The sequence below is a fragment of the Anabrus simplex genome, chromosome 3 (genome assembly GCF_040414725.1).
Source record: "Anabrus simplex isolate iqAnaSimp1 chromosome 3, ASM4041472v1, whole genome shotgun sequence".
In the NCBI taxonomy this organism is placed as follows: domain Eukaryota; kingdom Metazoa; phylum Arthropoda; class Insecta; order Orthoptera; family Tettigoniidae; genus Anabrus; species Anabrus simplex.
This window is the reverse complement of record NC_090267.1, coordinates 439,695,827-439,722,818: the sequence shown is the minus strand read 5'-3', so window position 1 is coordinate 439,722,818 and position 26,992 is coordinate 439,695,827. Positions and strand designations below refer to the sequence as shown.

The 26,992-nt window shown below is 37.7% G+C and overlaps 1 protein-coding gene across 1 annotated transcript in view; it reads right to left on the bottom strand.

Annotated features, from left to right (window-relative positions):
* Nucleotides 1-23,117, bottom strand: part of LOC136867411 (uncharacterized) — a 39,642-nt gene extending 16,525 nt beyond the window's left edge. The window contains exons 1-3 of the mRNA XM_067144607.2: nucleotides 22,442-23,117; nucleotides 16,649-16,864; nucleotides 11,745-11,956 (exon numbers count right to left, since the gene is read on the bottom strand). Of these exons, the coding sequence (XP_067000708.1) occupies nucleotides 11,745-11,956; nucleotides 16,649-16,864; nucleotides 22,442-22,603 (590 nt within the window). The 5' untranslated portion in view covers nucleotides 22,604-23,117. The remainder of the gene's footprint in view (nucleotides 1-11,744; nucleotides 11,957-16,648; nucleotides 16,865-22,441) is intronic.
* Nucleotides 23,118-26,992: the final 3,875 nt, after the last annotated feature.

The following is a 26,992-nucleotide window of genomic DNA, read 5'->3' as shown; positions in this document are numbered from 1 at the left end:
GAAGGGTATTTCCAAATCTACGAAGACACAAGGTATAATAATAAGACCACAACCTGTCCATACCTGACATGTCTTAACAAACCAATTACACCACAGAAACCATAAAATAACCATGACTAGCCTCAACAGACATGCGCCAGCCTAAATAGGGATAAAGGGACACTTACAACCCTCAACAACATGCTGCGAAACTATCATTCCCACCCCAAAATATAAACCCCAAACAACAAATACTTGGTACCAATATCATCACCCAACACCGGTCTGTATCCAAATCCAATTAGGTTAAGAGGCTTTTCCATCCTCAGGCTACAGACCACACTAGCACGACACCAACACAATAACAGTAGAAATGGTAGGGAGGCCGATGGAATCTACAACTCAAAATGGAATGCAGTTAAATAAAAATAGGTTCAAAAAATTTCAGAACATTGGAATTCCATGAACACAATGACCACGGCAGAGTACCACACCAACTACACAAGAAACCACTAGTCACCTAAGAATATCCACACATGAACTAGAACTAATGCAAGAGATTTAACAGGCAGAATTTCACAGATGCAACAGGTTAGGATTAATTTGGTTTTATCTGGAAGAGCTTTTCTGATCTTTACCTTTAAGTGGAGTTTGCTTGGTTGCTTGTTGGTGAGTGATAGTGTATCACCTGGGAGCATTTTATTGTGTTATTGGTTCTGGCCTTGCTTTTGGCTCCCAGACTTAATGTTGTTATTTATCATTACTATCATATTTCCGGTATTGTGCTTCGGCGGTGTACATGCTAATTGTTAATTTATCTTCTTCTAAATTATATTTTCAACTGCGTTAGCTCTGGCGTGTGATACCGATTGATAAGTTAACCTAACCTCTAGGCATGTCCAGTTATGCCTAATTATATGTGTAAACGGTTATGTGCTGAAGTGTACGGTGAAGTGTTATGCCTTCTCATGGTTGTGAACTGTGACCTGGTATTTTGGGGTTGTTAGAGAAAAGGTTGTGTTCAAGATGTCAGTTGAAACCTTCATTTTGGGGAAAATATTATCGTTATTGTGAGATTCGTTCAGTTCTTTTAAAAATTAAATGGGATTTACTTTGAATTGTATGGTTTATGATGTATTTTAACTGAATACATGTCTCCTCCTGAAATCTTTTATGGAACCTAGCCCTATTGCCTTCCCACTTATCCTTTCGTTGCTGTGGTGTGTGTTTTGGTCTATTTCCTTTACTCTTGTGATGTTTTCCATTGTACTTGGTGAGATCCATACAGTGTGTACTTGTATGTAAAGCTATTTAAAATATTTTGGGGCTTAATTTCATTAGCTAAGCTGTGAAGGCTAAGACATACGAAGTTGTTGATTAATTACTCAGTGTATATTTTTATTACCTTCTCTCTCCGCCTTGATACCTACCTAACCTAACTCCATGCTGATACGGTGTATAATTTCTAATTTCTGTCTGCGTCTGGTGTTTGAATCACCCTTTTACTATTAGAATGCACTTTCATAAGGTAATGCCCGTGTAACTTAAACTGTGTTCTAATGTATGGAAGTTTAATGTACCTCTTGCTATATATCATTATGTATTTAATTCTTGAGACCGTTTAGTTCAAGCTTATGACATGTATTTTTTTTTTCATTTAATTTAATCATGACTAGACAAGTAATTTTTGTTTCGTTATTTAATTTCTTACATTTTCTTGACCCTTCTCTTCTTATGTTAAGATTAACCTAATCTTTTCTGTAGGGCATACTGAGCGAATACATTGGGTTTTGTTTTGGTACTTTATTGTGTTGTAGTTGAAATCTTGGTCATGGTCAATAATATATGGCTGAAAGTCTTGAAAACATTGACATTGGGTCTCAAGAAAGGTTTAAAAATATATATAGTCTGTACTGTATTCGTAGTTTTGGGTATTTAAATTTTGATCTGTCGGTTTATGGGACACTTAATTTACTAATATACCTTACTAATCTAATCTAGTTTATATGATTGTATTAAAAAAAAAAAAAACTTCTCATTCCCTTCTGTAACGTTTTCTTGAAAATGTTGGTATCAGTTCTGGAAACGTTTAAAGAAATGGAGATGCAGGAAAACTTATTGATCTGAAGTATTATGGGACCGAATACTTGTGTGGATTTGGGTTCTGCTGTTCGTTGTACTCTTGTTACAGTTTGAGAAACGCTTCGCTGTTGGATTCGAGTGACTGGTGCTATAAACTGTTACGATTGCTGCCAGTCATGCTGTATTCTACACCTGTAAGGCTCATTATGAGGGACGTACTGGCTGTCCTTCTCATCGTAATACCTTAGCCCAAACAGAAGAGGATCTATGGATGGAGACCATTGGAACTGTTCATTTTCAGCGATATCACCGGATTCTACTACCTGCTTTCAAGAAAATTTTGTTGTTTTGTTTTCCCACTCTCTTCCACCCCGTGGTGGGGTTTTGAGGGGGGGAGAGTTGTAGCAAGATTTTATACATGACGTTCCATTCTAGTGTGTCCCTAGCCTTCTAATCTGAATCGTTTCTTCTTCCCTTCTGATACGTAGCCTTGAGGCGAGTTTTGACTCGCTGTGCACAGCTGTGTGGGGCCGTGCCGAGTGTTGGCAGCCATTGAGAGACAGTATGGTTTGAGACGGTCCCCTTTACAGACGTACCATGTAGGATATTATTTATATATTGGGGTTTTGCCCCCGATTGACCCTTTTGGGGCCATGTAATGTATGTATCTGATACCTTCTTAATACTGAGTACTTATTTTCTTTCGACGTGGTGTTTTTAATATTTAATTAAGTGTAACCTTCCTTCGTTTCAGTTCAAGGCTTCCTAGTAAATCTGTGCCCTTTCAAATTATTATTATTTTCTATCCTCTGATTATCTTATTTCATTCCTGGTTTTGGTTTGTAACCTAGGGCAAAGACTGACTTTATTTGAATATCTTCAGTAAATGAATTCAGTTAAACAAGTACCCATTGGTTTTTAAATGTCATGACTTAGTTTCAGTTTTGGTCATACTAACCTTTCTTGGTATTGTTTTAATATATATATATATATATATATATATATATATATATATATTAATTCCTTCATATAACCTCCTTTGGGTGTTTTATTAATAATCATTTAAAAACTGTAAACAGTGGCCATTGGGAAATATCAAGTTGGGGTTCGCAAGATTGTTTCTGTGTGTCTCTATTATTCTTGTAGTTATATTTCTTTATTAAAGTCTTGTTATTATTTATTTCTGAGTGATCATTATGTAGTTTGACCAACAGGTTGGCAATCACGCAACGATCTTACTGCCTCCGGGTACGTTATGGGTAGCTCTTTCCACATCATCTTGTTTTGTTGTGTATTCATGTCCACTGCTGTTTCATTTTATTAATGTGTTTGTGGTAACAACGTCACAAACTGTGCCATATCTCAACGAACGAAATTGAGGATCTTCAACAGTAATGTCAAGTCAGTCCTCCTCTATGCATGTAAGACCTGGAAAGTCACTACAGGAATTACTAAGATACTGCAGACCTTTGTAAACCGGTGTTTGCGCAGGATCTTAAACATTCATTGGCCAGACACGATTAGTAACGAAGATCAATGGGAAGTGACTGGGGAAACACCCATTGGAAATCAGATCAAACAGTGGAAGTGGAGGTGGATAGGACACATGTTGAGAAAGCAGGATGGAGCCATTGAGAAGCAAGCCCTGGAATGGAATCCACAGGGACAATGAAAGCAGGGTCGACCACGGCAAACCTGGAAGAGATCCGTATTGGAGGAGGCAAGTGAGGCAGGAAAGACCTGGGGAGAACTACGTCGGATGGCCCGCAGCAGAGTCCGCTGGCAAAAATTCATCGAAGCCCTGTGCTCCTGAAGGAGCCACAGGAAATAAGTAAGTCAAGTATAAATATGTTTACTTGTGATGTGAAACAGTCACACGCCGAATAAATCTACCAATAAGCAAACAGTCTGGGCGATTTCCATTATATACATACAAAGAAATCTTATAATACTAAAACGAATTAAACTGATACATTAACTGCAAAAACAATTTTAAGTATTGAAAAAGATCCACTTTTCTTATGGCTGACAGAGACAGAGGCTCATAAAATTTCCTTTCCATTTTAATTATGATGCTAAGTTTTCAAATATTATAAGGCACACAATTTAAATTCTTGAATGAATTCTACCAAGACCATTCTCTCTTTATGCAATTTGGTGATGATGATACTGGTTTTATATCCCACTAACTAAATTTTTATGGTTTTTGGAGATGCCAAGGTGCCAGAGCGTTGTCCCACAGGAATTCTCTCATATGCCAGTAAATATACTGATGCAAGGCTGACCTATTTGAGTGCCTTCAAATACCACCAGGATCGAACCTGCCAAGTTGGGCTCAGAAGGCCAGCACTCTACCATCTGAGCTACTCAGCCCAGAAACCTATTCTGGCATCATCATCATCATCATCATCATCATCATCATCATTTTCCAGGTGTGGTGTACAAGTGCTTGCCACTTCTTTTTGTCAAAGTATAGTTTCTGTTCCTCTATGTCCTTCCACTCAGCATTTCTCTTGCTGACCTCTGATTTTACTGTGTCTATCCATCATTTGTTGGCCTCCCAACTGGCCTCTCCCCTTTGACCTTTCTGTCAAAGTAATTCCTTGCTGTTCTTGTTCCATCCATCCTCATAACACATCCAAACCATCGTAGGGGTCTTCCTAAAATCTCAGTAACAGGTATATTGATGCCAGCCTCCTCCTTGTTAGCTTCATTTCTAATCTTGTCCTTCCTGGTCTTTTGTTTCATTGGTTCATAGGAGGCTAGCAGTGGTGTCTCAATGGGGCACTAGCGTCAAGGAAAGGTGTTCCATTCCAACTGATGAGCCCACTGCTACACTGGGGCAAAACGCTGATGATTTCACAACTGAATAAGCCTAAAGACTTAAAGAGCTTAAATGTTTTTAACATTTGCAATCGATAAAATTAAATTATGGTTTTCTTTTAGGAACCTTATTTTTTATTTCATTTCTGTTGACTGGATTTTATTATTTGCCTTGTTATGGCAAGGCCTCTGCTGCTTATTTTTAAATGCATAATTCTCACTCTTTACTCGTATTTAAATTTGAGGAGAAATTACCCACCTCAGAATGAGTAAGCCTTAATGTCCTCATCTAATTCACCTGTTTTAAAAACAACCGACAAGCAAGGATGCAAATAAAATTGCAAAATGAAAGGACTTTTCACTATGATAATCGCAGCTACCACATAATCATCCTCCTTACTCTCATCTGCTATATCTAATACAGGAAGATAATTTAGGTTTTTGTTCAAAGCTGAGTTATCAGAGTTTTCTGCAATGGTATATCTTGATTGATTGATTGATTGATTGATTGATTGATTGATTGATTGATTGATTGATTGATTGATGTTTGTTGTTTAATGGGGCCTATGAAATGACAACAAAATCCTCCACTGACCAGAATTCAAAGCATGAGGACGAAGAATGAATGGATGGACGGATATGTATTTAACTCTTTCTGGTCTAACTGCGAGCTATGCTCGCAGCGGCCGAAATTACGTTCAGGCCGTGCTGCGGGCATAGCTAAGGTTAAGTTATAAGTAAGTTCCCACCTTCCAATTCTTATCAGTTTCTATATAATAGTTGTGTTGAGCCAATACGGGATAAAATATGAGATTTATAAGCTGCGGGCATAGCCCATAGTAAGGTTTGACAATTCACTAAAAATCGAGGTCGAGCTGTGCACTCATTCTGGTGGTTACATCGTGTTTCTTCATGTATTAGTTACGAGAGTATTTAAGCAGATGGCAGTATTATATGTCTAAGTCAGAGAAGTTATGATATTTTCGATCAGCATGCATCAGTAGATGTTGTCACTCAGTGAGCTCTAAGACATGGCTTCTTGCGGCAAACATGTGCCTGACGAAAGTGATATTTTCGATATCTTATAATATATTATAAGTTTACGCGCAAATGAACATACTGACATATGAATTCGAAACAACTTCTTACGTTTCATTATGATTACAGTTCGTTTTACGGCCTAGCGCATGTTCCTGCGTACTTCATATTTGCGTGAATACGTAAGATTGTCTACATATTAGTGAAGTTGTCTGTTTAGAAGACTGTATTTTCCCTTTCTCAGAAGTCTTTTGTGGTAAATGGAACAATAATTTTACATATGAGTAAGTTTTGACAAAATTTATCAATTAAAATAAAATTTCATAAGAGCTCCCATTTTCATTATAGTAATTATTACTATTACTATTGAAAAATTATTATTTTTATATTGTACCCATTATTTTTTTTGTTTTGTAGTTGCAATGCACATTTTATATTAGCAAAATAGGGTGAATATAACAGTATTTCAGTAAACTGTACTTGCTTAGTTATCCGTCAGACCTTTCCTCCATTCGCAAAACATGGTGTAATATATAAACAATTTTAAAATCTCAAGTGATAGTTGACCAAGATACAAACAGCGTTTTTCAAAATTAGATGCTCAAACAAGCACAAAGAAAAAAGAATCATTTAAATATCTTCTACAGCTACAGAGATATAATGTTTTAAAAATCTTTAAAAATGCCCAGTCCAGAACGTTTGTTAGGGATATTAAGGCCCAAACTGGAATGGGTTAAAACGATCAGTGGATCTGACCTACAGTGCCTCACATGCACAGAAGCTGGCACCAAACAATAGTATTACTGACCAAGGGACTGCTTCTATAGCACGATGCTGAATCGATTAAGGTTATAGTAGAAATGGGTCCAAAATCCAGGTCATCAGCCCCTCATAATGGTATTTATCGCTAGGAAAGTAGAACCATGTTATGTGTAATGTTGTGGTACTAATCAAAAGTAGCTGAGACTTGCGGTATTCCACACATTATGGTACTATTCACAGGTAGTGTAATGCATACATGTAACACAGACCTATGATGTTTCTCACATTGCGGCGCTATTTGCAGGCAACGCAAACCTATGACATTCCTCACGTAAGTGGACTAACCACAGGGACTCGTACTATCCCGTGGAATTCCTCACACAGTGGGAACTGAGCATAGGTAAGGCAGAACCAGGGTGTCGCTAATCCCATGGTGTCGCTCATTTAGGCGGTACGAATCACAGGTACTGTAGGACCCACCTCCTGATTCACACACTGTCGCGACTACTCACAAACTTATTACGTACCTAACATAGTGGTACTACGCGCAAGTAAATGCAACCCATGGTGTTCCCTGTGTGATGGTACTAATTACAAGTAGTTTCATGGTTCTAATTGGATCATCCCTTGGTTGCCCCTTTTAGTCGCCTCTTACGACAAGCAGGGGTTACCGTGGGTGAATTCTTCATATGCCTCCCCCATCCACAGGGGGTGCGTATTTGGTCCGTGAGAGGTATTTTATTTCCCTCAAGTCCGCCTGCAAGCCGGTTAGGACCCACCTATCCACCACGTGGGAGTATCATCTCTCCCCCTGCTATGCCAGCGTAGCAGGTTTGTGGATGGTATATCTTTGGGCTAATCAGAACCTTTCTGGCAAAAGAACTCTATGAGAACCCACCACTCACATATTAAGTTGTTCTTTTACTGCTGGATACATATTAAGTTGTTCTTTTACTGCTGGATACTGAAACACAGTTTGACACTTAATACTCTCTTCAGGTCTTTTAAATAAATATATAAAATACAATACAGTAATCTAAATATCAATGATGATCTTTACTTAGAGCACTACAAGTTTTTTGGCCAGCAGTGTATATAAAAAAAGTAATTTCCTGCCATTTACACTTTTTTCTGTTACGTCCCTAGAAAAGAGTAAAAGAGGAGTTTAGGCCTATACTATATTTCTAAACATATTTTATATGCAAGTGCATATTTGGGATAGTTTCCACACAAGGGTGAATTTTGTGTTCCTATCACATGAGGACATATTTTAATACATCCTGGACAGTACTGCAAAATATGACATTTATTAGATGTACTCATACATGCCCTCAGATGAACCAAGCTGGTTATTGATGGGTAGACTTATTGTTAGGCCAGAAGTACTCGTCTGTCAGCAACCCAATTAGGTAAGTAGGGAGTCCTAATATTTTACTTTTAATAGAGTTGACATTTACAGAGTGCAGTGGACATGCATGTTAACACATTACAGCTATGGAGCCAAGCTCTGTATTCGGGAGACAAATGGATTCGAACCCCACCGTCAGCTGTCCTGAGAATGGTTTTCTGTGGTTTCCCATTTTAACTCCCAGGCAAATGCTTGGATAGTTCCTATTCATAGGCCACAGCTGGTTCCTTCCCCCTCCATACCAAATTTCATTCACCTTCATTCATTTCATCTTCATTAGCTCCTCAACTGAGGCTGGCATCAGGAAGTGCATCCAGCCATAAAAACATGCCATAAATTTCATCTCGCCTCATCCTTGACCCCGTATCAAGAAATGGGACTAAGGGGTAGACATAGAGAATTGATATCTTCCCCCAAATGCAAAGAAAGAGGCAAAATGTGCAGTAGCACATGCAAAGGCTGCTAGTAGGGACAAACTTTTTGAAATGGCAGAACAGACATAATTAATCCCAAGACATGGAGGTAATTGAATACATTAAGAATGAGCAAGGAAATCTTCTAACATCTAATGAAGATATAAAACAAAGGTGGAAAATGTACTACTCAAAACTACTAAGCAATACATACTACACGAAACCTTTGATAAACTGCTCCCAATGAAAGGGCCGTTGCCAGTTTTCACACCAAAATACATTAGAACAGCAGTTAATGAGATGATTAACAATAAAGCTCCTGGTCCCAATGATACATCAGGTGAGCTATAGAAGAAATTAGGGGCAGCAGGGATAACCTTCTTGATAAACTTATTTAATAAAATTCTGTGATGGTATACCAAGTGAATGAAGAAAGAGCTACCTGGTTCGATTCTACAAGAGCAAAGGTGATATAAAATTCTGTGGAAATCATCAGGTACTGAAACTGATTTCCCCACACTTTCAAAACCTGGAAAAGAGTGATAAATGGAAAACAATTGCATGTGGCCAAGGGTACTGAAAATCGGTGCAGATTTGTTGCAGGAAAATCAATTACCAATTTGATTCATACAATTAGGATCCTGATGCATCACCAGGAGGGCCAATCCCATTAGAAATGAGAAAACGCCTGACAGAAGAATTGACATTTCCCCACTTCGTGAAAATCAATTCCTTCTGTGTAGTACTACTTCCTCTCAATCTCCGTCTGGCTGTGTTGGGACTGTCCATCATCACGGCCATATGTAAGTGCATGAACATTCAAACATATGCAATACAAGATCTCCTGTCATATTTATTTTTCACCATCTGGTAACATCTCTCATATCAGCACAGGCATAGATAACTCAGAGTAATTCTCTATGACATTTGGCACAAATCAACTGCCCCAAAAACTTTTAGCAGCTTTTTAAAGAAAGCATGTTTACATCAGCATTCAAACTTTAGATAGAGGTTAAATACTCCTATGCTCATTAAAGGCAGAATGAATACAAAGAAAGAAAGAAAGAAAGAAAGGAAGAAAGAAAGGAAGAAAGAAAAAAAAGAAAGAGAAAGTTTTAGAGCCTTTAAAAAAAATTGCAACTGTTGGGTTATTCAGTCTGCTAAAACTAATTTTGAATAAATAAATTTATTATGTATCTGAAAAAAAAAAACTTTCAGTAACAAAATTATACTGTATTTCTTGTTTCTTTTTCAGGTATAATTGTGTTACCATGTGTTTTTCTGTGGTTTCCCATTCTCACACCAGGCAAATACTGGGGCTGTATCTTAATTAACGCCACGGCCACTTCCTTCCCACTAGCAGGCCTTTCGTATCCCATCGTCACCATAAAACCTATCTGTGTCAGTGCAACATAAAGCAAATTGTAAAAAATAATAACAACTTACAGCTCCCATCTTCATTCGGCTAACTTCCCCTTAATAGAAACCAATGTCAAAACAACCGACTTGATCTTCCTCCAAAAATCCCTCGCCGGCTGCATTAACCTTGACCCATTTTGCCGCCTTTCCCTATGCTTTCGCTCTGTTCGCAAAGGGATTAATCTTGTCCCTCCATTTTCCCATACCACCTCCAGCCCATCTGGTTACTGCAGCCACTCTGCATGTCTCTGGAATGAGCTACTGCCTAAAATAAAAGCCTTACCTCGAACACAGTTTACAAACATGTAAAGAAGATGTAAATTTCAGTGTGTACATAAATGGGAATGAAAGAGAGTGTAAGTGTTGTAGAGTGAATGAATTACTGTACGAGGTAAATATGTGAATAATGTAAATATTAACTTGGTAGGTCTGTGAAGCATCTAATGTATTAGACCATCCATATCACTTGTATAATTTGTGGTTAATAATAATGATGATAATAACTGGAGTGTGGCTGGTGTGGTAAATCACTGCGAATAGTATTCTTCATAGGAAAAGGATATTCTTCAGAAAGTTATGCATTCTCATTTGAAAACTGGTTACTGAATTTTTCAAAGATTACATCTGGACTGGCTTTACACATGAGCCTTTCTCCCCTTAATCACAGACCTTTTAGCTTCTAACTGTAGAAATTGTACTGGGTAATCTCATTAGCATTCTTCTCTCGTCTCCTCTGATGTGTTTTTCATGAAAAACGGAAAGAATTTGTTTATTCCTTGAAGTTTTCACTTCACTTTTGTCATGCTTCACAGTGTTTCATAGCCGGGTGTATGGGACTGAGGAGGTGATCTACTGACTTAGTGAGAAAGGTGAACTATTTTTCCAAGATCATAAGACTTGGGACAGTTCAAAAACTTACAGTAGAACACCATTTCCACAACTCAACTTTTGTCAGGGACCCACACCTCACTTACTATGTCAGTTTCGGAGAGCTCTCGATTTTCTTTTGGATGTGCTCTACTTATGTACATATTCAATGATTTAAACATCTTAACACAGTGAGAGCAAGGGTGCCATTCTTCCATGGAGTGCAACCTCACTGAAATCATTAATAACACTGGAACAAGCAGTAATCAATATGCAAGAGAGTTCCTTTATTTGAAGAATTAACCTGGATTAAACCAGGTATTGGGACAGGAAAAGTAATCTACTGACTTAGATAGATAAATAGATAGATAGATAGATAGATATAGAGATAGAGATAGAGATAGAGATAGATAGATAGATAGATAGATAGATAGATAGATAGATAGATAGATAGATAGATAGATAGATAGATAGATAGATAGATAGATAGATAGATAGATAGATAGTCCACAAAAATATCTCAAAAGGATTGGTTGATAGGTTGAATGCTAGGAAAATGACTTTTAAAAATGTGGTTTTCCATAACATATTGTTGCCAGCAACAGAGCAAACATCTAAACAATTCTTCATACACACTTTAAAGCTTAGTATGTTCACAAAGTTTAGTAAACACCATAAACAAGGCAATCTATCAAGCACACAATCCACAAAATATAATACTAAGAGACACAATGCACAATAAAAGATGCAAGATTCATTTTAAAATCAAAGATATGGGGAGAACACAGTTTTATATGACTTCCATTTGTTCCAAAGCCCAAAGTACTGTTAAAATTCCAACGTCTTACGAACGTGGAAAAATAGTTCACAAGTTCATTATCTTTCTCACTAAATATATTTCAATATCATAAGTTTAAACTAGTTTAGAAACAAATAGAAAATATTTAACATACCAGCCTTTTATAACGGGCCAACAACCAGAAAATAGAGTTGGGGCATTGAGGATTAGACACACACCTAATCGCTCAGGATAGTGACGACTTAAGAGCCAGATGAGATTCTTTATCATCTGGTAGTCCATACAACTAATACCAAATTCCTTCAGGTCAAAAACAATACAGAGGTTGTCCACGACTTCTTCAAAACATCTCTTACATGCCATTTCCTGAAACAATTTTTATTATGCATTTATAAGGTCAACAAAAGTTTCCAAACAGCATTTCATAAAACTAATTTTAAAAACTAAATCTCTCTCTGAAAGATCAAAAGGGTCCTGAAGTTCCATGAAAAACAGATATCCTTACTTGGCTAAAAATAATGTAAATCTTTAGTATGTAGAATGGTTTATGGCAATATTTAAATTTTACATGAGTGTAATGCTTCAATGCTCATTAAAGGCAAAATATGGACAAATAGTCTATATGGGATTAAAAACTTGTAATCTTGATGAGAGAGAGAAAATGAGGCAAAAATTGTATGGCTTGTGTTCACACTATTATTACAGTATTAGTAATGGGAAGGAACAAACAACTGACAAATCAAGTCATAAAAAGAAAGGTTCAAGAATAGTACAGGATGTTAGAGGAACTCAGTATGACAGATTTTACTGAAGCGAATTATCTGGCTGGGGTTTTTTTTTTTTTTTTTCAGTTTTGACTTAGTTAACCCATAATTGTGAAGTTTTCAGTCTGCACTGGTTTTGACAGAGAGAAAAATTCCACAGCTACAGAATATCTGGCTATCAGCAACACTTCAGGAAATGAGAAAGCCACCTTGTCACTCATACCTGCAGTAATTTAATCACAAAGCCAAATCAATTTCATATTCATGTGACGACAAGGTATTACCTTCATCAATAATGCAATTGTCATATTGTGAGAATGTTTAGCACTGCAGCACAAATTACTTGTTGTCAACACAAGTATATAGATATAGCCTACAAGACATGGAGGAGTAGCGCAACTGGCCCAGGAATGACAAATTTCAAGTCAAGTCATAATGGTATTACTTATGATAAAACTCATCTCTGGTCCGTATTGACTAATTACAATTAAAATACAAATTAAAAATCCTATATTTTAATTAAAGGTAATGGTATTCAATTTCTCAACACTAGACTGCATGCCAAAAGCCTGGTTTCATTTTCCAAACACCTATGCCGTGTTCATATGGAGCAAGGGCATATGGCACTGTTGATGGTGATTTGTCCGTCAGATGGAGATGTTAAGCCTTGAGCAGACACCCCGGTGTTTTTCGACAAGAGTAAGCTTTGTGCCAACACTGCATTTCACCCTCTCCTTGCATCATAATATCATCATCTTCATCTCACATCCAAATGCTCAGGTCACCCATGGGCATCAAGTAGAATGTTCTGCACCAGGAAAACTGAACATGTCCTTGGACACTCCCAGCCATATGTTACATAAATATCATTCTACTTGCAAGTACCACCAGACTGGATCTAAACTATCAAGTTCGATCATGGAAAAACTATCTCTGTCAATAGCCTTCGTCTTAACACTAGGAAGACTGAGTACAATGGGACCCCTCCAAACTATGGAACTTTTCAAGTCAACAGTAAGATTTTTTTTTTTTTTTTTAATGTTACACCGATACAGATAGGTCTTATGGCGACTACAGGATAGGACTGGAAAGGAAGCAACCATGGCCTTAATTGAGAAATAGCCCCAACATTCACCTGATGCAAAAGTGGAAAATTATGAAAAATCATCCTCAGGGTTGCCAAGAGTGGGGTTCGAAACCCACCATCTCCTGAATGGAAACTCACAGCTATATCTAATAAAATCTAATTTCTTCAGATAGCTGAGATCTTGTCTGCTGAGTAATGGCGATCTGAAGTATGAGTTTTGAGCGAGGAAAACCATGAATTGGATGCAGCAATAGATGTCACTGGTGTGCTATCAAACTATCACATGTCAATCCATCTCGAATTCAAATTATATTGTACTATCTGGTCACACTTTGTGGATCAGAATATTTGCCAGCAACAATGAGTGTGTAGCACAAACTCCACCTTATGGGGATGTAGATGTGGATACTTCATTGCACTATGGGAATTACAGAGATGGACGACATCTCCACTTGACACAATCAGGCAGTGAATGGGTGTCCCACCAATTTATGAAAAAATGCAGCAGAAATGCCTCCAGTGGTACAGCCACAATGACGTGCTGCACATGAAATTATCACCAGTATAACATACAATTTTGAAGTCTACATGTGGAAGGCTGAAGCAACAATGGCTGAATACTGTTAAATTGGATTTAAAATGTGTTAACTTCCACTCAGCTTATGTATTCGATAGATCAAAATGCATTCTCCAATCCAGAAAACAGACCTAGCACCTGTGGGATGTTAGGAGGGAAAACTCTTCATATTCATTATTGTGAGAAATTTACATTTAAATTTTGCAACTCAAATATCTATGTTCAGTAAATTTGTCATCATTTCAAGTCCACAACATGAAGAAATACCAGAAAAAGAGTAACTTGTTGTACTTTCTAAAAAGACAGAAGATACCTGGCATCTGCACGAGATATCTGCCAAAAGGAGAACTCGTGGTAGATGATCTGCCCCCAATACACATACATCAGGCGACTTGAATTACAGAAAAAGAACTTGCAATCCTATGGAATCAATAATAATTCACCTGTACAGTTATTCATTCCAATGGAAAGATAAAGATGGATAAGACCATCTTTTTGTAATCCAGTTCTCCCCAGCGTTCAACATTTCAAGATGTGTCCTTCTTAATATGGTACTATCCTATCATTTTCAGAGAATGATGGAGGAAGCACCACACCCAATCATACTCAATCATACTGGTTTCCTTGTCCTATACAGGAACTTGTACCCAGCAACTCTAAAAGAAAGAAACAATAATATGAAAGACCTTGGAATGATCAAAATATGAAAATCATATCACTGTATTCTTCCCCAAACCAGTGAGGCTACCAGAAATGACAAAGAATATCACAAAAATATCAACTTCCACAAAACTATGCGGAAAGAGAGTAGAGGCGGTGTCATAAGTTGGATATGGATCCCTTCAGTGTGCGTATTCCCCAGCTGACAAATGTTTTGTTTCTTGGAAGTGTCTCACGGTGTTGACTAATTTCTTGGAAATGGTACCCCTTGCACCCAGCTCATCCTGTTAAGTAGTATTTCTCCAGGTAGGTTGGAACAGTAGGAATGTATACAGTTGTCTTTTCTGCATCAACCTCGTTGGGTTGTTACCAGTGTGCCTCAAATCAGATTATCATAATGAGTATAAATCCCTTCCTGTCGACAAGTTTAAAGGCAATTATATCAATTCTTCTTGTTACACCACTGACTGCGATGTGGTTAAGTGTAAGAGAGGGCCGTGTGCCCTAACTTCGCCACATGAAAGAAGCCATAATAAATAAATAAATAAATAAATGAACAACTTTATATAGCTGTAACCTTTTTAGCGCAGTGTATCAGGCACTGAAGATCGAATCACATGGTGCCAAGCATTCCATAAACATTTGCCAAAAGGACATGATCCTAAGAATTGAGCCAGATTTTCAATCTCACCACATCTTCTGCAGTGGGTGCCGTCTTTGGATCTGCCTGGAATGGCTCATAGGGGACTACATTTGCTGTAATTTTTTGGGACATCTTTCAAATGAGCGCTGGTGAGCTCATTCTGTTTCTAAATCCATTGAATGGCATGGGTAAATTTATGATAAAGATATACACCTTAACATTTTTTGGCTTAATTTGCACCAATTCTCATACTCCTCTTCCCACGGTGATTTTATTTTCTTAGCATTGTAGAGACCATCACGATTTGACACTTGGCATCACTCTTGGTTTGGTTATTCAAGTTCAAAGCTGATACACAATGTATGATCTCTTCTTTGAGATCTCTCACTATTGTAACATGCTCACTACTGGCTCTCAGGAGACTACTGCATCTGTTGATATACTGGAGAGGGGGTTCCCATCTTGCGCGGAACGGATCAAGGGAGACTTAAAAGGTTTTCCCTTTGTCGAACACACAAGTTCAATATAAATAATACACTATAACACCTGTCAAAAAAAAAAGACTATTAAAAAAGAAATTTAAAAAATACAAACTATTAAACAAAGAATGGCATATTTTGTTCTTTGTTTAATAGTGTGTTATAGTGGGCATTTAGAAGATTCTGTGCCAATTTTAAATCATACTACAAGTGTTTTGATAGCTGCAATTGCTTAAGTGCGGCCAGTATCCAGTATTCGGGAAATAGTGGGTTCGAACCCCACTGTCGGCAGCCCTGAATATTGTTTTCTGTGGTTTCCCATTTTCACACCAGGCAAATGTACCTTAATTAAGGCCACAGCTGCTTCCTTCACACTCCTAGCTCTTTCCTATCCCATCATTGCCATAAGACCTATCTGTGTCGGTGCAATGTAAAGCAACAAAAAATATTTTTGGTTATCATTGCCTAAATTGTAAAAATTGTAAAAATTCAGGATCTTTTGTGGTCATTCACAGTTTGTGAACTGATGTCTTTTGAAAAATATATATTGCCCCATACTAATATGTAACAGAAACCTGGACAACAATGAAAAAACAAGAGTAAAATCCAGGCCAGAGAGAGAATATTTTTACAAAGTGCACTAGGAAAGAAAGATCAGACTAAGAAATTAGGATCTCAGGAAAAGCTTTCAGACAGGATGGAAAGAAATATAACTGAGGTGAACTGGACATAAGACAATATAAGAGAAAACAACACCAAACTGGACATTGATAATGACTGAAACAAGAAAATTAGAATTAGATCTCATGTTCAATAAGTTGCAGTAACAATGTTAAAAGAACACTTACAAGACAGTAAACTATGAACTTTGTGAGTTCATCGATATCTCTGTCATTCACGTTATGATTCTTTGCTGGAATGTAGATTATAGGCCTCCCAGTCATATCTCGATGGCGTAAAACACGTGCTTTATTTGCTTGTAAGTGACTCTTGACAATCGGATTGTCTTCCGTAAGTTCTGCCACATTGTAGTCATTTCTCCACTTGTTTGTCTTCAAAATTGCCTAGACAAAACAGAGAAAACAGAGATTTTGTAAAGAAGAGAAAGTACTTTGTTAAAAAGAATCACATTACACTGCTTCGATAGTGATAGTGATTCTTTATTCTTTCTGCAGATCTACATAATATGTATATGATCCATTAATGTGGAGAAAAAATAACAAGTCTTACCTAAGCCAGCTCACATAAAGAAAAGGAAAAGAATGTCACCAGATAGACACATGAACAAAACCATACATAATAATAATAATAATAATAATAATAATAATAATAATAATAATAATAATAATAATAATAAAATGGCAATGAGGCAGGATAATCACTGTCGCCTGGCCCGAGATCAACCCTTATTGGTGGTCTGTTGGCCATGGCAGACGGCAGTAAGGCAGTATAATAATAAAAAACTAAAACAATAACATATTATTGTGTAGAGCACAATAGTGTCAGCAGACGGCATCAACGCCAAACCACATATAAATCAGAAAAAAGTGTAAAGGAACGATTGCTTGAAGAATAGGCCAAGAGGGAGTCATGAAACTAATATCCCAAAGCCAGAAGAAAACTAAATACGAAGGCCTACAATATTGAAATCTCATAAAACTGATCAACAATAACATTACATTTACATTCACCACTGTTATGATGTGATTTGTCTCTTCTGCTGCCACTCATTTCCAATAGATGGATTACTGCTGTGTCCCAAGTAAAATAGCATGCCTGAAAATTGGCGGAAAGTAGCTGGGATGTTAAATAACTTTGAACATAGTATATGATTGTCTTGCCAACGACAGATACTACAGCTAGTTGACAAATCCTTAGATTAACTTCTTGTTATTATTTATTTTACATCTCTCCGATTTTTTCAGGTTTACTGTAACTTCATGTTAATTCAAGATCATGATGATCATCAGCACTACCTAGTAGCATATTAATTCCAGTAAACTTATACTCCAACCTGGTCACACCAGTAGGCTCTGTCAATCCAAACTGCGTTCATCTCATACACAGTACCTTTTGTTTCGTGTATTTTAAGACTCGTATTGACTGAAATTACACCCAGATCCATTTCTGGTGAGACATAATGTTTACAGTGAACTCTCTCTTCTTGTACGGGCAAGAACAGGCAGCTGTCTACCAGGCAATTTCAAACCATCCATCTCCAAGTGATAAACCAAAATAGTCCAAAACCATAAATTCACTATCATTCATTCATTCTTACCAAACCCCACGGCACTACAGCCCTTGAAGGGCCTTGGCCTACCAAGTGACCACTGCTCAGCCCGAAGGCCTGCAGATTACGAGGTGCCATGTCGTCAGAACGACGAATCCTCTCGGCCATTATTCTTAGCTTTCTAGACCGGGGCCGCTATCTCACCGTCCAATAGCTCCTCAATTATAAACACGTAGGCTGAGTGGACCTCGAACCAGCCCCCAGGTCCAGGTAAAAATCCCTGACCTGGCCGGGAATTGAACCTGGAGCCTCCAGGTAAGAGGCAGGCACGCTACCCCTACACCACGGGGCTGACTCATTCATTCATACCCAGTGATATTTTATCTATTCAATGGGTCTGCAAACAAAGTTCCTCCACCAATTCTTATCCTTGTACCTCAATGTCGGATCTTACCCTGTCTCTATACCTCATTCTAGACCTTCCTCTTCATCTCCTGTCTTCAGGTCGTACATCAAACACTTTCCTTCGTATTCTGCTTGTGTTCATCCTTCACACGTGTCCATATCACCTGAGCCTGAATGGCACTCTAGTGTCCTGTAATCTACCAACTTGAGTCATGTTTCTACTGTAGTAATATCTGTATTTCTTATGTGGGTTTATTATTTTTTCTCCCACAGGCATATAACAGAGCTGTTTCTGGTCACACCTACCCCACTGATGTCAAATACTACACGAGTTAGAGGATAATTTCTTTTTTAAATGCATCAAACCAGTCTATGAACTGATGATTCAAACACCAACAGTTCTAAGCACATTCACATAAAAAATAAAAATCTTACACATAAAAATACTCCTCTACAGTTATTGTTATTTTTATATTTCATCGTAGTTGTTCCAGATAAAATACAATATACAAGAAATCACCAAAGAGAGCAAACTAGAAATAAGAATATAAACTGACACCATTAGTTCTAAACACATTTATATAAAAATTAAAAGCCCTTACACAAAAAATTCTGCCCTACAGTTATTTTTATATTTCATCTCAGCTGTTTTCGATAAAGTAGAACAATATAACTAATCATCAATGCCAGCAAGCTAGAAATGAGGATTTGAACACCCAACTGAATAAAAATTATGAAAAGCTAGCAAGGGCAGAAAGAGGGGGGGAAAAAAAGAAAAGGAAAGGCAAGACCAAACATGAGATCATAAAAAGAGAAAGACGAACTCCACATCTTCACAGATTGGCTTTCCACCAGTCAATCCTAGTTCTTCCAAGTCCATTTCTTCTCAGTCCCAGAGAAGTTCATTTCTGGTTTGTGAAGATAACAGTGTGTGAAAATGTTATAATGATATTTAAAAACATAATATAGTGAACACACTGAGGTATGAGTACTTACATGATGGGTTTAGGAAATCGGACTGTGTGGAAGGATGAGAGGTGAGATATGGTCAGAGAATGCTGGAGTCAAAGACATTTTGTTCTATAATTAACCATTATTTTACTATTACCTCAGAGCCTATATTGACAAGTGAAATTAGGACAACTTTTCTGGACCGGTGTTGGCTACAGTTCAGAGATGTAAATAATAGCCTCCATGGTAAGTATAAAGAAACGAGTTGGACTAGTAAGGAGTGAAGAAGCATTGTTGGAGGACTTCATTACGGTAAGTTCCAGATTTCAAGTATTTAAGGACATAAACAGAATTTAAATGTTTATAAATTTCTAAGTATTTTTGAATCTGATTTGATATAATTTCATGATATTCTTTCAAGTACAAAACATGTCATTCTGTTTTTAAATAGGCCTAAACTGTTTCTTTTTCAAGTAAAGTTCTGCTATCATATGTTTTCTTCTTCAGGTAGTTTCTAAACGTATTTATTCCTAAACTAGTTTCGACAAAGTGAAGAACCTAACAGTTATAAATTAACAGAGTCAAAAATGAAAAGAAATGGCCTCAAATATCATAAATTTATTTTCAAGAAAATTAAGTATGCCAGTGATATTTTTCCTGGCATTGTTTTAAATCCCAAAAGGTTCCTATTTTTCAAAATATAACCAGTTTGTTCCTTGGCTGAATGGTCAGCATATTGACCTTCAGTTCAAAAGGCCCCAGATTCGATACCCTTCTCTTCAACCAACCACCACACAAACATCATTTAGTGAATACATCGCCCCTTCCCATAGGGTAGGCCAGCCAGTAAAACTGGGCCAAATCTACACGACATGTTGATCCCAATAATTTGGGGAAAAGGTCGGAAAGAGGAAGGCGTAAAACTTGCTTCAACTGAGCTGTTATAATAAGATTGCTTTAGTAGATGATACATTTAACCTGCCATTCTCATCAGACCACTGAGTATTCGGAAGGGAAAATATGTTCTCCGCACATGCATTATGGCCAGGAATGCAGAAATAAAAATCAGCAAAGTTAATTTCGGTTATTCAGAAAAATGCTTCGGATATTCGCATGACTGGGAAAAAAAAGAAAAGAAAAAATGTCCACTTTGCATAGGCTTGCTTATTTTCATAACTGTCAAGATTGTCCCCAAATATTATTTCAAGCATCTCTCTCATGCTCTAACCCTACATAAGGGTGTGGTGACATCATGATGCAAAAACCTGTTGACATTTTTCCTCCACAATTCCCTATCCTCAGCATAGCAGATCGTATCTTGCAGGCTATTGAGTTGGTCTGCCCAGCAGTAAACTTTTCCCTCAATGATCAGTTTTTCCACTGTGTCTGATTTCCTGAAGCATAGGCTCCTGACTACTCAAATATAAAGAATTATTAATATCATGTCCTTTATTACAAATAAATTCTCTCTCCTGTTCTCAAGCAAAGTTGTCACAAGTACCATATGGAAACGAGGAGGAATGTGTTTAAAAACTGGAACAATATTTTCATTCTCAACAGCAAGTAAAATATTATTTTAGTATACCAATTACACAATATCTGGTAGTGACTGGCAAACTTAATATCATGCTTGTGTTTATTATTCACAGTAAATTCTAAAAATCAGGATTTTTAATATTTGTATAGATTTCTGCCAGGACACTTTCCTCAACACACAACATCGGGATACTACAGATTTTAAGGATGTATTAGAACAGCGCCTCTCAAACGCCCAAAATCTCACGCAGGCAAATCGAGGCGCAAGAGCTCCGTGCACTGTGCATCGGTCTCGCTCGGTTTGCCTCGGACCAACGCTTCGTCTCTGGGCTACTCGGCTAAGCTCGGCTCGGATATGGAGCGCTACGGAGCAAGTGAGGAAGAGCGAGACAGGCGTGGGGAAAGAGATAGACAGCGCTATTGCTCCAAATAGAGGAGTGGGGGTCTGCACTCTGGTCAACCAAGCGAAGTCGTCTTTTGCACCGTGCACAGTGCTGCAGTGCATGCAGCTGGAGCTGGTGCATGCACTCTGAGAGGCCCTGTATTAGAACCCTATGTTACCAATACCTTGCAGAAGAAATGTTCCAATAACAATGTGCTGAAAACTTTGAAACCAATTAGAATTATGCCACATACAATAATAATGTTATTGTTTTTACATGTTTTTGGAAACACCGACGTGCCGGCATTTTGTCCCACAGGAGTTCTTTTACGTGCCAGTAAATCTACCGACACGGGGCTGACGTATTTGAGCAACTTCAAATACCACCGGACTTAGCCAGGATCAAACCTGCCAAGTTGGGGTCAGTAGGCCAGCGCCTTAACCGTCTGAACCACTCAGCCCGGCATTATGCCACTTACACTAGACATTTAATTAGTCTATATTCTCTAATAATATAAAATTATATTCAATAGGCTCTATACAACACTCGCTCAGTAGGTATGAATCAACAGAAAATAAAACACAAATTCAATGGTAGAAATGAGCTACAGTTAGGACATTCTCCTTACATTAAGAATTAAGAATGTTCTTCTTAATAGTCTATTTCAACCGCCCTTGACTGTCAATGACACAGCAGGCCAAGTCGGACACAAGTGGACCAGGTTAGTAACATGCAACCTTTCCTCAGCCAGACATTAATGATCTCCACAGAAACAACAGAGCTGGAAAGAATGTTATAGGTTAGGTTGAATTCCTTAAATATTACATAGGTCGAAGAATTTTCTGTAGTATAGTTTTTAAAAAAACGGGAGAGAAGAGGAACGTCCATATTCTCGGTATTTACATTTCTAAATGTACTCAAGAGTTTTATAAAAGTGGCAAGTGGAAGATAATTGATTGCCTGACATATGTTTACATACCAACAACAGTATCCTAAATGTTCTTTTCATTTTAGAATAATGAGCCTCACTGTCTCTTTCCCAGTATTTGGCATCTGGACAGGAAAGTTCATAAACTTACTAACATTGGAAAGGTTAACCTCAATACGATTCTGCAAATTAGTGTCAAGAGACTTACCTGAAAGGCTGCATCAACGTTTTTAAAGGCTCTCAAGTATCTTCTGAGGGAGAATTCATTATGATACTGTGATGGGTCTGCTTCGGCAATTAGTTTCATTCTTTCTTTCAAATCTCTCAGTTCCGCTTCGTTAACTGGAGCAGACGAATTATTTTCGGACATGTTTGCGTCGTAATCGTAACACACATGAAAACAGGATTTCCCAGGTGATTTTTACTAATACACACTTTTATCTCACACGACGTGTCATCGAAATTATCACCACCGCTCCGGCAATCATTACTATATATTGCTAATGTCAATATTTTAAAAATACTTCCGGTCTCGCGAAGTTATTTAACACTTCTTAAAATTCATGTTAAAAATATGTTTTAATCTTAACCCTGTATACTCTCACTTATGAAGTCAAACGGTAATGTAAGGTGTAAGCAATACAGTAAAAACTGTTATATATCGCAATTGGAAAATATATGTTCCTACTTCAGTCCACAGATGATAATCCAGGCTGTCCAATATTTTACTTTATTATCAAGACTCATCGAAGACAGGGGTAATCAGAACAGTGGGGGAGAGAGAGATGCGACTTCTATTTACCATATAGGTCCAACTCCCAACATTTACATATTACAGAGGCAAAGGATGAATATGCTCTCTTTTTCTTGTTCTTGTTCTTGATAATTTAATGGGCTTCACTTCTCTTTTTCTTACCCTGCAATGATTCCTATATTTGTTTGTCCTTTTTTACTAAATAGCAATGCTGCCAAAATAATATTACGGTGATCCCTTAAACAAAGTGTCCAGTACACAAATTTACCTACTCATGCTCCAAATTATTCACGAAGTCTTCAACATAATAAACGGCGAAGCAAAGTCCATTATATATGGGTCTTACGTATTAAGGAAATAAACTGCAGCAGGATTTTGCACCATGAACGACCGGTCATGGGATATTTTACGGAAATAATTTTCATAAATATTGACACTCTCAAGCACTTCCCGCGAGGATCGTTTATATTGGAACACTTTTTTATTAAAAAAAGGTTTATAAACTCAAACTCTCGCACTTCTTACTTTTCTCCTCTTCGCTGGAGGACAAAAATGACAAAGTGCTCCTGTTATGCCTTTATTACCTGTTCTTTGTGGAATCAGTACGAAGGACGAATATTCGTCCTGGTGGAATGGTGGAATCATACTTTGCTCATACCGCTCATACTCCTTCACTCCATGTGAACTGTCAGGGCAAGACCGACTCCAATCCTCAGACCTTAATGCTACTCTCGATCGTTCAAAAATGGATAACAAGCAGTGAAACAGTCCCGGAAGTTGTGAATTCATTCAAATACTTGGGGATTACGCTCCAGCCCTCTTCTACTTCTTTTAGAATTCATATAAGAGAAAGGTCATTGGTAGCCATCAGAAATATGTATGATATGAAGGAACCCACTAAACTGTCTCTAAATACAGCCATGACGCTGTTCTATGCAAAGGTACTACCTGCCCTGACATACGAATTGGAGCTAATTTAGGAACATCTAACTCTATCTGACCTTAGAGTTATTGAGAATATCAAGGCTAGATTCTTGAAAAGAATTTTAGGTATTTCCAAAATGTCACAATCAAGACTTGCTTATGAGCTAGCCAGAGAAACCTTCCTTCCGGAAGACATAAGAATGAGACTACAATTACCCTCCACACGACAAGAACAGGAACTACTTCCTATTAGACTAAGAAAACGAGCGGAATTTGACTTGGAATTCTACAGGACGGATGCAATGATTAATCGAAGCTGGACTGGGCCGAACAACGAACTGAGGAGTGCTCTGAACAGATTGGCCATACATGGTTTCCATCACAAACTGTGCGTACGACCTGGTTTTCATGACCCAACTGTGCAGTGCGTGTGCGTGTTATGTAACAAACGATGTGATCGATACCATTTTAGTGAATGCAGTAAAAGAACAGTTTCCTTATTGGATTACTCTAAAATGTAATGCGCATTTGTGCGCAATTTCTTCTTATTATTAAATATGGCGAATCGAGTAGCCGGTATTGATGAAAATATGAGTTTGTTTTGGTTTGTTGCTATCGTATGTAGTCGGTGTAATTTTATTAAAATTGACGATAAATGCTAGTTTCTTCGTAGAATATAAGTGTGTGAGTGTATTTATGAGTCAGTGGACACATACGATCTGTAATTATACGCAGTAATGGGAGAATGTGCTTGTTTTGATCGTGTTTTTACCCTTTAAAGAACATAAGTGCACTAGGTGGATCAGGTTTTAGTCTAACTATGGCTATGCCTCTCATGCAACTATTCTTTTCCTACGGAATAGAACATTAAAGGAGAAATGTATTAGGAATATACATCGTGATTATTTTGAAGTCCATGACAAAACTGTAGCGTGCATACATCATTTTGAGAATGTCTGAGGTTAGGGAACACTTTTCTCCAATTCCAAACTATTCGTATTCATCGAAAAATATTAATTAGGATAGAATATAATTGATATTGCGTTATTCCGTCCGTGTCTATGTGCTTCAGAGTGTCGAGTGATTTAGATGCAAGTGTATTTTTCAATAATCTGTGCTCTGCCTGCGGAAATGTTTGGCTGGATCTTGGAGTATAACAAAACTTGTAAGTGTGACAGATGGAGCAATCTGTATACTGTTACACAGAAGAAATAATGACTTAGAGGGATTAGCTGGGACTGTAACGTAGGGTTTTACACTACCAACACCTTCCGATACATGCTGTGGTTATCTGTTATCAAGCAGACTACGCCGAACTGAAGCTCGTCCATGTGGTTAAACATCAATGTTTAGTCAAAAGAGTTTTTGCACTCATGTTCTTTAATGGTTAAAAATCTATTATATCTTTAGTGTCTGAACGTTTCACTACTAAGGTTACCATAATTTTGTGAAGTGCTGCTATGCCATATGTCAACATTATGTTAACATTACCAGGGCCGTTCATTGGGTTAACATAATCATTTCGAGTGTACTTGGGCTGAGTGACTCAGACGGTTGAGGCGCTGGTCTTCTGACCCCAAGTTGGCAGGTTCGATCCTGGCTCAGTCCGGCGGCATTTGAAGGTGCTCAGATACCTCAGCCTCGTGTCGGTAGATTTATTGGCACGTAAAAGAACTACAGCAGGACTAAATTCTGGCAATTCGACATCTCCGAAAATCGTAAAATATGTAGTTAGTGGGACGTAAAGCCAATAATATTATTATTTCGCGTGTACTTCCCATTCACTGGGTGTAGAATTTAAGAAATTGTTCACCACTTCAAAAGTAAGGCAACAAATTGTTTCATAGTTCTCATGAAAGCGAATAAATCGAGGAATTTCGCATCTTAATTTATTTTGAAACAGTTTTATCGTATATTTTCATCCATCCAGTGAAGTGAAATATAAGAGAAAACGTTATTTGACGAATTGAAATTTCTAAATAATCAGCGCGTTGGTCTCATTTCTAGTAGAATAAATGTGATTCTAGTTGATTACATGTGGTGCGTACTCGTTGGCGAAGCGTTTTCATACGTGTAAAAGTGATTTTCCCCATGATGTTACATTTATCATGTTAAATTGCCGCTGTTTATATAATATGTGCGTGATATTTTCGTGTTAGCCAATACCAAAACTCCGACTGCTTCGGCCGCCATGTTTTTTTTATATTACGGTCTGAGGTAGGGTTACCAACTGAAAATTTCCAAATGCAGGTTGCAAAGATGACATACCGGTACGTAATAGGATGCTATGAGATTAATACTTCACTCCACTCGCTGCATACTCGCACTATAATTTACGGCGACAACCAGATAACCAAACACGATAGCTGCAAATCATATGGCAAGCACATGTAAACTGTAGCTCTCGACACTTCCGGTTTCTCTCAACATAAACGTGGAAATGAAGCGCGTTGATTGGTTGATCGATGCCGAGTTCAATGTATCGAATATTAGTATTACTTATTTCCACCCTCGGAAGTAGCGCCCTGAGCACATGGAGTTGATGTACGATACAATAATATGCTGTCTTCAACCTAAAACCTAAGTGAGCAATCTTGTAACGAAAAATGCCGGACAATGTCGATAAATTAGAAATGCCGGCCGGACATAACCAAAATGATTGAAAAGCAGGACATGTTGGGCAAAAGCCGGACGGTTGGCAACCCTAGTCTGAGGATTGGAGTCGGTCTTGTCAAATACAGTCTCTACTGTATTTGGTCTTGTGTCAGGGATACAATGTCCGTAAATCGATTATCGGTATACAAAGTATTCATGGAGTTAATAGGAGTTGAAATATCAGACTACGATTGTTGACCGATGGAATTTTATTTTGACTTAGGGGAAAAAATACCTACCTTGAGCTACCGGTACCAGCAAATTATTTTAATATATTTACTATTTTAACAGTAGAGATAATACAGGACAGTCTGCGAGATATCAAAGGACTGCGACTTGAGTGGTGTGACCTGGAGTTACTTACCTTGTCATAAGAGCGTGTACATTAATTGGTGAAGTTTTGGGTTTTATTTATGCTTTTGGAGT